We start from the raw sequence: 16,503 nt of genomic DNA on the forward strand, positions 1-16,503 counted from the left end.
ATTGCAGGACAACTGAGCAGCAAGACGTTGAAAATCTCAAATAGAACAAGAATAAAGTAGAATAAAAATGAACAGGGCATGTCTCCTTATGTACCAAAAAAAATATATAAATATACAAATGTCAGAAAAATCTACAGCAGAGTGACTGTAGTGGTATAAGTAAAAATATGAGTATAAAGTGTCAATGCAAAGTGATTTTAGTATTGCTGATTATGGTTTAAGATTAAGATTCCCAGAATATTCTAATTTTTTGAGATAGGATATTTGAGTTTTCTTAAGCTGTAAGCCATGATCAGCAGTGGCGTCAATTCAGTGGAAGCTAAAGTATGGCAAGGTTACGAGTCACAGAACTTAAAGTATCAATCAACACGTCCAGCAAATACTCATCACAGAAGTTTGTATGTAGCTTATCTGTGTGGTCAAGAAAAAATTGGAACTTTTTCAAATGCAGTCTCGCTCACTGCAAAAACTCCAAATCTTACCAGGAATATTTGTCTTATTTCTAGTTAAAATGTCTCATTTTTAGTAAAAAAAAATGTCATTACACTTAAAACAAGAGTCATCACCAGAAAAATAACTTATTTGACCATTTTCACCTGTTTCAAGTAAATTTTCACTTAAAATAAGTAGAAAAATCTGCCAGTGGAACAAGATTTATCTTCTCATTACAAGCAAAAAAATCTTGTTCCACTGGCAGATTTTTCCACTTATTTTAAGTGAAAATGGTCAAATAAGTTATTTTTCTGGTGATGACTCTTGTTTTAAGTGTAATGAGACTAAAAATTAGACATTTTAACTAGAAATAAGACAAATATTCTTGTTAAGATTTTGAGTTTTTGCAGTGTATAATAACTAGTGAAATCGATCATGTTGTTCTGATTTGCATTTGTAGTTATTCTATGTGTATTAAGTAATAGAATAATAGGTGTGGCGGCTGCCATACCTAGCCATACCCAATTGACGCCCCTGATGATCAGCAATATTAAAATAATAAAAGGCTTGGAATATTTCACTTGATTTGTAATGAATCCAGAATGTATGACATTTTTGTTTTTGTAATTGCATTACAGAAAATCACAATATTTTAACTTTCTGAGACAGTCCTGTATATAGTCCAGCAGAGGAGAAGCAATACAGATGATTATTTAATTCTTCCAAGCAGCCACTAGGGGAAACCATAACATTATTTGGATAAAACCCAAAGTGGAAACCCAGACGTGAGTTTTTCTGCTGGAGACAGCATCTGTCCAGCAGCAGGCTGCTGGAACATGGGACAACACGCCAGGCTCGCTTAGGGGGGAATAAACTAGTCAATCAACCAGCTGCCGTGGCTTGTAAGTGGTCACCGGAGGAGAAAGTGCTCATAATGTAGCACCGATGTCTGGAAAGTAAAGAGAGTTTTGAATCGCGATAGTTAGCAGCAGCCTGCTAATGTTAAACCAGACTTTTAGTTAATGTGGCGAGACGGGGAGACGCCTCGACGTGTTTTCAGGGGACAACATTTTCTTAGTGCATGGAAATCATGACTCGCATGGAGTTTGACTGACTTTTTTTTGGGGCTGTCAAAACAAGCTCTCCCTGCGATCATAGCCACCCTGGCTAGGTAGAGAGCTAGCTCGGCCACAGCCATGGCCAGGATAGAGAACGGAGGACGAGCCTCGGCGGACACCGGGAGCATCAGGACCGTCAGCAGCAGCCACGTCGACGACGCCAGCTCGCTGGGCTCGGACTCGGAGATCAACGGCTTCACCGACGACACGCACACCGACAAATACGGCTTCATCGGCGGCGCGCAGCAGGGCTCGGAGCTGGCGTGAGTTCACTTGGAGGGCTGGTTTATGCTTCCGCGTTGCACCGACGCGGAGGCTACGGCATAGGGTACCAGGGCGACGCGCACCTACGCCGTCGATTTAACGTGGAACCATAAATCAGGCTTCAGTCATGGTTAGGGTTGCCAACTTTCAGAAATAGAAATAAAGGACGCCCCAATTTCAGCAGCGCACGAGCCAAAAAAAAAGCCCCAAAACTTCTAAACTGCATAAAAATGTGTTTATTTTATATGAAAAAACGTGTTCTTTAATAGCATTGAACTTGCATGACTGTACAGACAGCCAACCATACTAGCAGCTGAAATAGCTGCCTATGCTCTGTATGTCCACATCAGCCAAGGTGTAGAATATTGCTACAGGTGAAGAATATGGTGTAAAAGTTAACTTATTTCAATAATTCAACTAGAATTTGGTGTAAAAGTTAACTTATTTCAATAATTCAACTAGAATATGGTGTAAAAGTTAATTTATTTCAATAATTCAACTAGAATTTGGTGTAAAAGTTAACTTATTTCAATAATTCAACTAGAATTTGGTGTAAAAGTTAACTTATTTCAATAATTCAACTAGAATATGGTGTAAAAGTTAATTTATTTCAATAATTCAACTAGAATTTGGTGTAAAAGTTAATTTATTTCAATAATTCAACTAGAATTTGGTGTAAAAGTTAATTTATTTCAATAATTCAACTAGAATATGGTGTAAAAGTTAATCTATTTCAATAATTCAACTAGAATTTGGTGTAAAAGTTAATCTATTTCAATAATTCAACTAGAATTTGGTGTAAAAGTTAATCTATTTCAATAATTCAACTAGAATTTGGTGTAAAAGTTAATTTATTTCAATAATTCAACTAGAATTTGGTGTAAAAGTTAATTTATTTCAATAATTCAACTAGAATTTGGTGTAAAAGTTAATTTATTTCAATAATTCAACTAGAATTTGGTGTAAAAGTTAATTTATTTCAATAATTCAACTAGAATATGATGTAAAAGTTAATCTATTTCAATAATTCAACTAGAATTTGGTGTAAAAGTAAATTTATTTCAATAATTCAACTAGAATTTGGTGTAAAAGCTAATTTATTTCAATAATTCAACTTAAAAGGTGAAACTAATATATTACCTAGTCTTATTACATGCAAAGCATGATATGTTGAACCTTAATTTGTCATAATTTTGATGATGGAATTGATCAATTGAATTGATTATTGATCAATTTAGTGTGTGTGTGTGTGTGTGTGTGTGTGTGTGTGTGTGTGTGTGTGTGTGTGTGTGTGTGTGTGTGTGTGTGTGTGTGTGTGTGTGTGTGTGTGTGTGTGTGTGTGTGTGTGTGTGTGTGTGTGTGTGTGTGTGTGTGTGTGTGTGTGTGTGTGTGTGTGTGTGTGTGTGTGTGTGACAGATGTGTGTATGGGGCGTTAATGAAAATACGGGACAAATCGCGTCCCGTATTAGTTCAATACGGGACGCAACATTTTTTTCTCAAATAAAGGACAATTCCGTATTTTACCGGACGGGTGGCAACCCTAGTCATGGTTCATCCACGCTGACTGCAGCTTTGCTTTGATCTGAGAGCTCCTTCTACTCATTTAAACCCCCGGCTGGTGTAATCCTTTTCAGGCAGGGTTATTAGTGTGAAAAGTAAAGAAATTATGACGGCATGGCATGGATAGGGTTGCCAACTCCCTGGAAAAATAAATAAGGGACACTTCATTGGCAGCCTTCACCTTTCCTGATGTGGTGACATTTTTTAGCCCCTTTTTTTGTGAGTGAAATGATTTTTTTTAACTATTTGTCTCGAACCTGAATTGAATTAAATGCATATTTTTGAATGCCATGAAGACTTGGAAAACAAATGTATTATACAGCAATTCACTTTAATACAAAATAACAAAATGAACTGAATAAAATAAGTATCTTTCTTAAACAGAAACCTGTCCTGTTTAACTTAAAGTTGTATAAATTCATATAAAACAATAGAAAAAAGCGGCACATCCATTCTGTAATAGTGCACATTTTTAGTGCAATAACAAAAGTGCAAACAGAAAGTCTGTAGAAAACTTATATATAACATATTTGTGCCTCAAAGGCCATGACTGTAGGATACAGTTGTAGTAAAACAGAAAAAAATAACTTGTTAACTCAACAGCTCAATGCCATTTTCCATTGGCATTTTATGACTATTTTTTTGACTCTCACAGTAATACGGGACAAAGTGCGTCCCTTTTCAGCTCCATACGGGACGCCTACTTTAGTTTATAAATACGGGACGATTCCGTTTTTCAAGGGACGGTTAGCAACCCCTAGTCATGGATGATGTTTTAGTTGTCTGGGGGAAAACAACGCTCCCAACCGGCTGCGTGGCACCAGGGATTTCTGGCCTGTTTCTGACCACGTTGAATATCAGAGAAAGACGCATGAAGATGGATCGATGTCGAGTATCATAGTTCTGCTTAATTCCGTGATGTATCCTCAATCATTTCCCTGATATTTACTACATACATACATATTTTGAGGGAGCATGTCGTGCTGTCCCGTCCACTCGTTTGTCATTTCCACAGTCGTCTCCATCTAGGCAAGGCAAGTTTATTTGTATAGAACAATTCAACAAGGTAATTCAAAGTGCTTCACATCAACATTAAAAGCAGCAAGACACAATTAAACACAGAGGTGTCAAAAGTATTCACATTCATTACTCAGGTAGTATAGTATAGTATAGTATAGATACTAGAGTTTAAAAATACTCCTGTAGAAGTTGAAGTATCAACTCAAGTTTTTTACTCAAGTAAAAGTTTAAAAGTACTGGTTTCAAAACGACTTAAAGTATAAAAGTAAAAGTAATGTAAGGGGGAAAAAAGCCATTAAGGACAAAAGCCATTGGAAATGAATGCATCGTAGTATAATGCAAATATATTAAAGAACCATATATGTGTACTATTGAGCATTAACATGTGTTTCAGAGAGCAGAAGATATGATGACTAGTTGCCTATAAGTATTGTAATGGTGCAAAAAGTCAAACTTCAGAGACATATTATTTATCCTAACCAAATTCACTCTATCCGGATGGCGCAATTTACCTGGGTAGTTTTTTAAAGGCCGAAATGAAATAGAGTAACGAGGCTGTTTTTTAAAATGTAAGGAGTAAAAAGTACAGATAATTGCGTGAAAATGTAAGGAGTAAAAGTAAAAAGTCATCTGAAAAATAACTACTCCAGTGAAGTATAGATAACCAAAATTCCTACTTAAGTAAGGTAACGAAGTATTTGTACTTCGTTACTTGACACCTCTGATTAAACAGTAAATAACAAATAAAATAAGAAAAGAGGTCAAATAATAAAAAGCACAAGTTGTTAAAAAGTAAGGGCAGTAGAGTACAGCAGGTAAGTATTTAATTTAGGAGTACGCTTCAGTAAACAGTAATGTTTTTAACCCTGATTTAAAGGAGCTGACAGTTGGAGCAGACCTCAGGTCTACAGGAAGTTTGTTCCACCGGTGAGGAGCAGAATAACTGAACGCTGCCTCACCTTGCTTGGTTCTTGTTCTTGGGAACCACAACAAACCAGATCCAGATGAACCTCAGGGGTCTGGGAGCTTCATAGGAACTAACAGATCAAGCATGGATTTTGGTTCAAGACCATTGAGTGCTTTTGTAGACCAGCAGTAAGATTTTAAACTCTATCCTTTGACTCACTGGAAGCCAGTGTAGTGATTTCATGACCGGTGTAATGTGGTCCAGTTTCCTGGTGTTTGTAAGGACTCTTTTTTTTTCAAGAGGACTCTTTACTTCTCTTTTTATTGCGGGGCCTAAAGCCCACATGAGAGTACGAAAATAGTGGAAGGAGTGAGTGAAATGTGTGCCAAGCACCGGCTGGCAAGGAGTTTCCTGTTTTCTACTGGAGGTTTTGGCAGAGCTGGAGCCAGGGCTCTGGTGCTCTTTTAGAGGGCCCCTTTTTGGCAGGATCTCCTAAACGGTCCCAAAGTCATGGTGTAGCTTACACTGCTTGGTAATGAAAGTTACTCATCACTGTTTAAGGTTTTTGGAAGCCAAAGATAGGCTGCAACATCTTGTACTTATCTACAACTATTACCCTGCAGATTTAACTGAGAGAGGACTGTCCTGAATTAAAAAAAAAAAAAAAACAGGAGAAGAAAAAGAAAAAAGGCAGCTCTTTGAGGACACTGTAACCCTGCAATTACAGGCTTCTGGCAATGAGATAATTACATGTCTCAGTAAACCATCAGACCTCTGTATATATGACTTGCCTACTTCTTCTTTCTCAGTTGGAGAATATAATGGGGATTTTGCTTGCATGAAAATATTTTACAGTTAAATTATATCACAAAACAGACTAGTCCTGACTCTCTTAACCTAAACAAGCTTTTTTAATTGTACCCGATCCTCGCTGACATTGACTCATTTTACAGTTGACTCTTTACAAATCAATGATGGCCACGTGCAGAGAGATACACTTTTTTTTTTTACCCTCTGAAAGAAAAGGGCCTACCTCTGACATGGCCTGTGTTACATCTACACAAATACTTTTCAGTGTTGGTCTCATTCAGTTCAGTAGGTATTTTCAAATGCAAAATATTACCTGATGACTGGTATCTTTGCTTCATTGTTTCAACAGATCTCAGGATGTACCCACAGAGGTGCTCAGGCAAAGGGAGGTGAAATGGCTGGACATGCTCAGCCACTGGGACAAGTGGATGATCAAGAGATTCGATAAGGTCAGCACCAGGTGTTAATAACACAAAACTGTCAAATGGAGCATTTTTATTGCTTGTATAGCACTATTGTAGATCTGTCAACTTCATTACCGTAGTCCCTGGGAAGCAGATGTTTCTGTTCTGACTAGCTGTATTCACAGGATCAAACAATGTACATGTCGGTCTTCAAGTATGTGCACGCACAACAAAGAGGGTTTGTGTACACATTGTTTGCGGATCCACTTGTCTAGCAAGTTCTGTGTGAAATGTTATTCGTCAATTCGGCACAGGGCTGTCGCTTCAACTTATTTCCTGGAGTCAGGAGCAAGCCTGGGCACAACCCACTGCTCTATCCAGCCTGTGAACCATGTGACAAATTGACAGTCTCAGATTCAGGGTGGGGCTGTAAGGACTCTAATGAAGGGACTGTGAGTATAAGCAAAAGATGCACCAAAGTGCAGAAGCAAGTGGTTCTCATTGGCGCGATTGTGTGGTGAATGTCAGGGTTTATAATCCCTGATTTACGCTTTTGCTGCTTGAAAGTAATTATTATAATAATTATAAATATAGTAGTAGTAGTAGTATTATTTAAAGACTGTGGTCTCCTTAAGAAGTGTTCACGTGTCATGTAAGGGTTAGGTGGGGAGGGTTACCTGAAATACTAATTCAACAGATCACACTGTGTCTGGGAAATGTGCACAGCAGGTTAACCAATGTGTTGCATAAACAAGGGATTGTGTGTGATTGTGAAAGATTATAGAGGCTTCTGCTCTTGGAGACATTAGATGAGACATGCTTAAGGTTACGCAAAACAAATGTTTGAATTTAACTGAATTAAGTTGCGTACCTCAGTACACGTACATTACAGTTTGGCCCTGATATTCCCCTTCCACATTCGGACCCAAGTAAATAAGGGATTTTCTTGAGAACCTTGTCTGTATATTCTATATATAAATGAAACAGCATTTAGATGTCATGCCCAAACCAAATCTCATATCTAATACTGTTTTTTTCATTACTAATACAGTCTGTAATCAGAGCTTTGCTGTGAATCCTTCAGGGTAAAATTCTTATTGAGGCCACAGAAAAGGTGTGTCATACACCTTTTGCAGTGCAATAATTTCTCAGTAATTTTTTCTCACCACATTTTAGCAAAATGAAATATTTAACAACATTACATTATACATTGCTTGACACATTTTTAGTCAAATATAAGTGTTTGTATCTCTGAACATTGGTTTGTCTTGTGGCTACACTTGCAGGTTTTGTAGTAATGTCAACATGTGCTTGCAGTTGTGGACATTTTAGTGTATCAAGTGACAACCATTCAGAAGAAAAAAGGAACCAATACCAAGTGTTGGGTCCATTCCTTTTACTCGTATGTTAGCTTGTCTGCTCTTTGCGTGGACTTTGTGAAACCATTAACAAACGTCCCCACTGGCACATGCGGTGTTTTGTCAAATCCTTGTCTTCTGGGTCTCAGGTGAGACTCCGGTGCCAGAAAGGAATCCCTCCTGCCCTCCGAGGCCGTGCGTGGCTCTACTTATCGGGAGGGAAGGTGAAGAAAGAGCAGAACCAAGGAAAGTTTCAGGTCAGATGGGTTCTTCTTTCACTTCCTCAACTCAGTGCAATGGGTGACTCATTTCATTTTTTCAAATTTCATCTGAAATTGTTACTGAAACTACGGTCATGCCCGGCCATTACCACTTTGGTTGAGAGGCTGATGTTTGTGTTTGTTTCTCCCATGGAGTCAGTTCACTTCCCTTTCGATCATTTTATAATATAAAATATATATAGTTATAGTTATGTGTATATATGAAATCCTTGAGTCGTTCACAGCTTAGGCTTTGTCTGATATTGACTTCCAAAGCCCGAGGGACAACCAGGAAACTAAAGTTTATTATGAAAATAAAAAGAGAATAAATCAATTAATATGCCCTCATGTATGTAGATCCGTCTATCTGTCCATCGATCTTTGAACATGTTTATGTGATGTGTGCAGCAATTAAATCGAACTTTTAATTGTATAGCACTTTTCGTACACAGGAGCGCAAAGTGCTTATATGATGGTGTTAATAAAATTAACACCATCATATAAAAACTCACACAATCATGGTTAAAAACACATCGGGTCATTTTCACACACATCCTCCACGTGAACAATGATAGGTTAAAATCTGGAAACAAAAATTATTAATCAACATTATAGAATTACAGTTTAAGATGAATCATTTCCTTTTAAATGCACATCACCATCAACTCTGTTGTGCAGTAAAGGAGTTATTTGTGTCCTCCGTGTGTTTTATCAGGAGCTGGACAGTCAGCAAGGAGACCCCAAATGGCTTGATGTGATTGAGAAAGACCTCCATCGACAGTTTCCCTTTCACGAGATGTTTGTTGCACGGGGAGGACACGGGTAAGCTGTCTGACGTGATGTAGTGTTACACACTGAAATTAACCGCGGCGTGTAACACGTCATTTGTTTTAACGTCGTATGCATCCATTTGTGGGGCCTATGCAGGCAGCAGGATCTGCTCCGTGTTCTGAAGGCCTACACGCTCTACAGACCAGAGGAGGGATACTGCCAGGCCCAGGCTCCCATTGCTGCGGTGTTGCTCATGCACATGCCTGCTGAGGTGCCGCACGCTCTTCTCTTTCTTCATCACACACAACAGACATGCACACATTAGCCGTCACCTGTGGTGCAAATGGCCTATTCTGAAAAGTTAATTTAGACTTTACATGTTAACTTGTAAACAAAATGTACAGATAAATCCTGGAGCTTCTCCGGAGACTAAATACTACACCAACAGCATTTAGGTTTTCTGAACAATGAAAGAATAAAAGATTTGTCAGAATTCTACACATTGTCTCTAATTATCACTTTTGTATGCATGTTTTATTGTTACAATCGTAATATTTCCATGTGTAGTTTTTCTTTATTTGTTGATATGGATGGGTTGTCTTTAAATTTAATCTTTTTCTTTCTTGTGAAGCCAGTGAGGCCATCTTAATTGCATTATGTTATCAAGAAAGTCTCCACAATTAATTGAATTTGCAAACAAATTTCATTTACACAGACAATATGAAATTAGATTACAGTAGACAACAAAGTTGGTACAAATATCACTTTAATCCTAAATAATTCAAAACTGTATCACTCTGCAGAAACACCATTATTTATATATAAGTTTAACAGTAATGTATGTTCTCGTTACAGAAAATGAGCAGGTGCATGTTTATGCTCTTAAGTACAGGCCTGACTGGATCTCAGTCTAACAAAAGTCACGAGTCCTTTCATTACTGAAATTGTACTTTAAATACTTGTTTTGGACATTAATCTCATTATTCTCCATACCATGGTGGGACACCACTGTAGTCAAACTCCTGATACTTGTTCTGCAGCTCTGCAGATATATATTTTTTAATTTGCTCTATAAGATTACCTTAAGGTAACAGGTTTTAAAGTTACCATTTCCACCTTTTTCTTCTGATTGTATTAGGACTTTGGCTGCGTGTTTTGGATCGTTACCTTGGAATATTCCTCCTCAGCCATCTTATGGTGAATGGTGATCATTTATTTCAGATAGCATTTTGCTATATTTCCATGTAGTCATACTCCCATCTTTAAAAATAATATCAGACCTTGTGTGGCGTCACACTCCCACCTTAATGCTAAGTGTAAGGAAAATGAATCCCCTTTGATAGTCTAGTGCAGGATTCATGACAAACGAGGAAAAATATCTTGCGTGAAAAAAATGCATCTTGTTTTCATATGACCAAAGCGTGCACATGTTCTTGGTGTTCTTGGTGTTGTTGTTAATAATAATAATGAGGCCATTCTCAGAGTTTGAGGCTGCCCAGTGTCTTTCTCTCTGTTTGACCTCACAAGAAGAACAATTGATAACCTTTGGGAACAAGTTTGAAGGACATGTCCTTCTGTTTTTGAGACCCAGTTTGCCAGACTAGCACATCATCCATACCATGATTTTAGGAAAGCCAAAACCCATGGTCATTGCTTCAACTGTTTACACTGAATTGTAGCTTGATACTGACCTTTTTGTTTTATTTTCCACCCTTTCCTCTCACGTGGACACAAGGGCAGCCTACACCTCAAAAATTGAGAAAGTTCTAAAGTAGTTTGGACATTTTGTATCCAAATGAATGCCTTTCATCAATTTTGCTTCATTGATCCCTTTTTAACTTTATTCACTACAGTTTTAGTAACTATTTTTGGGGGGGACTTTAAATCTAGATATAGTTTAGTTTTTTTGTTGTTTTTTAGTATTTTTTTTCTCCCTCCTTTACGGTCAGAGTCAACATTTCCAGCATTGTCAGACTTCCATGACAGCAGAGGCGTGTCGTCTAAGATGAACAGCGCCTTTCATTACATCATTTGTATTCTTTTTACAGGATGCCTTCTGGGGGCTGGTCCAAATCTGCGAGAGATATCTTCCTGGCTACTACAGTCCTGGCCTGGTGAGACGAAAACAAACGAAAACAAGAACAATGACATCACCCACTGGTAGCGATGCAGGGAGATTATAATTACAGCTTTTCCCTTACTAGGTTATTGTTGGGATTACAGTTGGAGCAGAGTAGGTTTTACTCTATCACACAGCTTTACTGTTGGAACCAGTCTGGGTACATATGGACAAGCTGTTATGATACATAGTGACAACTATAACATTGACGTGGCTACAGCTGCTTAGGAAATCAGAGGGTGTTGTTTGTCTGTAGACTACTAGATTACTTCTTCGGACAGTTATTTGATAGGTCGTCATGTTACTTTAATTTACAGGACTGTCTCAGAAAATTTGAATATCGTGATAAAGTTCTTTATTTTCTGTAATGCAATTTAAAAAAAAAAAAAAAAAAAAAAAATGTCATACATTCTGGATTCATTACAAATCAACTGAAATATTGCAAGCCTTTTATTATTTTAATATTGCTGATCATGGCTTACAGTTTAAGATTAAGATTCCCAGAATATTCAAATTTTTTTGAGATAGGATATTTGAGTTTTCTTAAACTGTAAGCCATGATCAGCAATATTAAAATAATAAAAGACTTGCAATATTTCAGTTGATTTGTAATGAATCCAGAATGTATGATGTTTTTGTTTTTGTAATTGCATTACAGAAAATCCCAATATTCTAATTTTCTGAGACAGTCCTGTACGTATTTCTTACTATTTATCAGTGATATCGTATCATAAAAGTTGACTTCGCTCAGGGAAAAAGAACACAGAGCTAGAAGTGCATTGTATTTGGACTGGCTTGGTGTAATTGTTGGACATTTGCATATGAATTTGTTTTTTCTGCTCTTAAAGTGAAGTGAGTTTTATTTTCTCTTGTAATACTTTTCTACCTGTGTCTCTTTCAGGAAGCTATCCAGTTAGACGGAGAGATGCTGTTTGCTCTGCTGCGGCGCATTTCCCCGCTAGCCTACAGACATTTGGAGAAACATAAGATTGACCCCATACTCTACATGACTGAATGGTTCATGTGTGCCTTCTCCAGAACCCTGCCCTGGGCGTCTGTGCTGCGCGTCTGGGATATGTTCCTCTGTGACGGTAACGGCAGCTCACAGTAGCCAGTCTCCACTAGTACTACTTATTGAAGTAAAGTTGAGCACCACAATCTTTTCACTCTGAATCTCGTTTGTCTTTTCTCACACCCTCCTTGTAGGAGTCAAAATAATCTTTCGAGTGGGTTTGGTGCTACTTAAGTGCATGTTGGGGACTCGTGAAAAGCTGAAGACCTGCCAGGGTTTGTACGAGACCATGGAGCTGCTCAGGGCCATAGATCCTCGCTACATGCAGGAGGGCTTCCTCGTTCGAGAGGTAAGAACAAGGGGTTTTGCTAAATGTTGTACAGAGGAAAGGTACATTCTTGAATAGGCCTGTGTTGAAAAAATCGATTTTCCGATTCTAAATCGATTCTCATATTAATTCCTAAAAATCGATTCTTAAGTCTAAAGATCGATTTTTTTATTTATTTATTTTTTTTAATTTTTTCTTCTCATCATTTTCGCCAGGTGAACTTTAATCCCATTAGTCGGACACACAGTTTGTCATGACACTTCTGAAAAATGCCAGGTGCTTCATGGCAATATGTGTGCGTGGTGACAGAATAAATTAGACAAGCTAAAATGATTTGTTTACTGCATGAAGGGTTGCAATTTCTTTCTTCTTTGCACTTTAAATGGATATTGAAAGGCCTGTTTGAGTTATTTATTTCTTAGTTATTTCACAATAATTATTGTGAAATTATTATTTCACTAGTTATTTTACAGTCATATAATTCAGGCAACAGCTCATCGATTTTGAATATTAAGAATTGGAATCGAATCGATTCTTGACATTTGAATCGATACCCAGCTCTATTCTTGAACCGTGAACGGGTTCTCTCTTAAAATGTCCATTAGTGAAGTACTTTGTGACAGACATGCAATTCTGGTCTTCCTTCAGTAGAATTTATCTCCTACAAATGAATTTCCCTCCACATTTTTGTTCATTTTTACTTTTTTCCGGGGTAAGCAACCATCGTACAGTTCTTTGTAATGAGTAGGAAACATTAGAGGAAAAATAAGTGTTCACAGCCGTAGCCATGGGAGTAGGAGAAAAGTCTGAGAGCAAATTAAACAGACAATAAACAGTGAAATTGACAAGAGCACTGGTTGTTGAGTGTCTGCTACTCTTCTAAGAGTCTCTGTCTCGTCTAACAACGAGCTTCTTTATCTGCTGGGCTGTCTTGACTGTGGGTGATGGTGCATCCACAATGGCCCAGGGACCTTTTGGCATTTAATGAGAGAGTTCACATTTGAACGTAATGGCCAAAGTGGAATAAATACATATCCAGCGAGGGCTGTTCTCGTAGCCTCACATTACCTTTCAGTATTGATCTTTGGGAGATCATTTGTGAACTGGTTGTTCTTTTTTTTTGCAGATTCTCGAAATCCCAGTGACGGCACGAGACGTAGAGAGAGAGCATCACACCCAGCTAAAGCGCTGGAAGAAAAACCGGGGAGAGTTAAATTTCCGACCACCTCCAAGGATGCACGGCGCTCGCCTCATCATGCTGGCCGAGCCCCCCAGGCGCCAAGACCTGCAGCAGAACCCCACCATTGTTCTGGAGGCATCTCAACCCACGACGCAACTGAAGAAGGGCAAAGAGGAAAGGAAGAGCAAGAAGAAGAGGAGCAGCATTAAGAAATCTCAGCCCATTGATGAGATCCCTAATCCATACCCTCTTCACATTGACCCTCCTCCTCCACCCTCAGAGCCACCTTCCCCACCCCCAATCAGCAGCGCAGTGCCAGACACAATCCCACAAACTGAAAAGGACTCACCTCACCAGCAGAGCACACCTCCTACAGACCTTCCCGCTGCCAAAGAATCAGCTCTTCAGCAATCCACACAAAGCCTTAGCAGCACAGAACAGGATACGTACCTGTAGCTCTACTGCAGTGAGTGTGTGTGCGTGTGTTTGTACATGTGTGTAGACAAAAGCACCAGCACGCTACAGTCAGCAGCCAGCATCGCCAAAGTCTCTGACTAGCCAGCATCACTATAATTCCTAAATTGGACCTTTTGATTACCTTGTAGACCCAGTTTGGCCCGTGCTGTTGTTGGCATACACTAAAGCATCTGGACTTTTTTGTAAAACGACTCCAAAACTTCGTCTTTCTGCTTAACACTCATTCACACCACGAGTCTTAATATTCTGTGGACAGAAGATACTGAGTTGCAGTTCATATGATTTTGTAGGATTTATATTGGGACAATATTGAAGAAACTCTGTCCTGCTGCCCAACAGGAGCTGAATCAGTCCAGGCAGTGGAACTTCTCATGACATTAGAGTTCATTAGGGGTTTGGTCCACTAGGGGGCAGCCTCAGACAAGTTCCATCTGAAATCAAAAAGCTGTTACAAAAAGCTTATAGTTACAGCCCCCACCCCTCCTTATCATAAGTTTGAGCCTGTCATTCAGTTTTCACTGAATTGAGGAACAATCTGAGAAATGTAATCTGTCTCTCGAGTACGCCCTGCCACAATATCAACGCTCGTCTTACTTCATTCTCTCTGAACTGGTGGTCCAAACCCTTTATGAACCGATTCCCACTGTGCCAGGCTCTTCCAGCAGTTATTGATGTATGTTGTTTTGACACCAGAAAGGAAAAACACTGGACATTCCTCCACTTTTGACACATTCCTGCCTTTTTGAAAGCCAATCCCTTTTCTAATTGCCAATTGTAGATGTATCTAATGTGCACATTTTTTCATGTGTTTCCGAAAAAAAATGTGGACAGGGAATTATTATAAATCGCCTAATGGTGCTGACCTTCCCCGTGGCATTACTTGAGAATCAATTGGATAAATGGGTATAAATTATTATTTTTTTGCTAGAATTTCCAAAGCAGGTCAATCATTGTTACAAGATCTATGGCCGCTACCTGTGACCAGGCTTATTTATGTGTACGGTCAAGAGCGATTATGGGATTTTGTCACTTATTGGGAGATTTGGTAGCACTTTCTTATGGTAAATATGTAGACATTTGACAGATTGTGAGTGCCATGACAATCTGCTTTTGTGTAAAAGTCTTTTGTTACCTTTCACAACGAAAGTAAAGGGAGTTTTGACAAACATGAGCACACACGTGGATGGTGTTGGTGCGTTTAAAAAAAAAAAAAAAAAAGTTTTTATAAAAAGTAAAGTGGCTTAAAAAAAATGCCATTTAATCAACTCTCGCACTTGTGATGGTCGGGTTTTCTATAATTGCCTGCATTACACTTTCCACATTTTTCCGTTTAATTTAATGTTCTTTGTGTAGATAAGACTTATTAAAACAAAAATAACAATTTGTTAAATTTATTTTCCGTTGATGCTATTTTTTTATTGAGCAGTTAAGGAAATGTCTCTGAATCCCTTGCAGCATAAGACAGGATGTTCTGGATCAGCGTATGTAACACTATAAAACATATTGGTTAATCTGGAATTTTGTTTAACTTGGTAATATTCTGTCACTATTTTACCCCCCTGATTTTTCCTTGAAGATAAAATGATGCTACTCTAAGGATTGTCATCGTTTTATACTCTGGGGTATATGGGACGTTTGACAACTACAGGGCTTCAGTTTTACTGTTACAAATAAACGTTTGGTTAAATGCAGCTTGAAGAATTTCTGTTTATATTAGTATAATTATTTTTGGCTTGCTACCTGTTTGTTTATATGCAATGCTCTGTGCTCGCCAGCAGATGGCGCACAGGCGTCATCACTTTGAAAGATTAGTGTCCTAAAGTAACTGACATGAGAAGTCATGTGGGTCCCAAGATGTCTTAATAACTGTACTTTCTTTTATATAATCTTGCACCACAAACATGACACGGTGTTTAAGTTAATGGTATTTTCAATATTCCACAGCTAAAATTGTTACAGCTCTACTTTTCAATAAAGCTAAAAAAAATGTTTCATCATTTAGTTTGTTTTCTTTTGTGAACTGTTTGTCTTGGAGTCAATATTTACTACTACTACTGCCATTTAGCAGAAGTTTTTATCCAAAGCGACTTACATCCGAGAGAACAACACAAGCAAGAAATCACATATTTATCACAAAGTTGGCCAAGCAATGTAAGTCAATGTTACTGAAGCTCTGAGAAATGTTAATTCTTTATCGTCTGACTTTTAGAGTCAGAGGAGAAGACTTGATTGTCTCCTGTTTGTATTCTGTACAACTGGAGTCACTTTCTGTGGTAATTATTGTGCTTTAGCCATGCTTTCAGAGGTATTTTGTTACCTGTATAAGCAGGAGTATTCAGTTTCTCCCATGTCTCCATTATTTATTGAAATCTAACCGTGTGTCCCACTTGTTCAAAGCACAGAGAACTTAAAATGTGACTGTATGACCTGGTAAAGTATTATTCCCTTCCAAGACTGAGTTCAACTCGACAGTTGAACCGTGT

General features: G+C 38.2%; 1 protein-coding gene across 1 annotated transcript; it reads left to right on the plus strand.

The window, feature by feature from the left end:
* Positions 1–1,210: 1,210 nt before the first annotated feature.
* On the plus strand, positions 1,211–16,012 carry LOC133451596 (TBC1 domain family member 10A-like). The gene is made up of 9 exons (XM_061730806.1): positions 1,211–1,813; positions 6,461–6,560; positions 8,023–8,130; positions 8,849–8,955; positions 9,061–9,175; positions 10,953–11,018; positions 11,925–12,114; positions 12,230–12,384; positions 13,490–16,012. Exons 1-9 carry the CDS (start codon positions 1,629–1,631, stop codon positions 13,997–13,999), a joined length of 1,536 nt encoding a protein of 511 aa, XP_061586790.1. The 5' UTR covers positions 1,211–1,628; the 3' UTR covers positions 14,000–16,012.
* Positions 16,013–16,503: the final 491 nt, after the last annotated feature.

Source organism: Cololabis saira, chromosome 9 (genome assembly GCF_033807715.1).
Source record: "Cololabis saira isolate AMF1-May2022 chromosome 9, fColSai1.1, whole genome shotgun sequence".
NCBI lineage: Eukaryota > Metazoa > Chordata > Actinopteri > Beloniformes > Belonidae > Cololabis > Cololabis saira.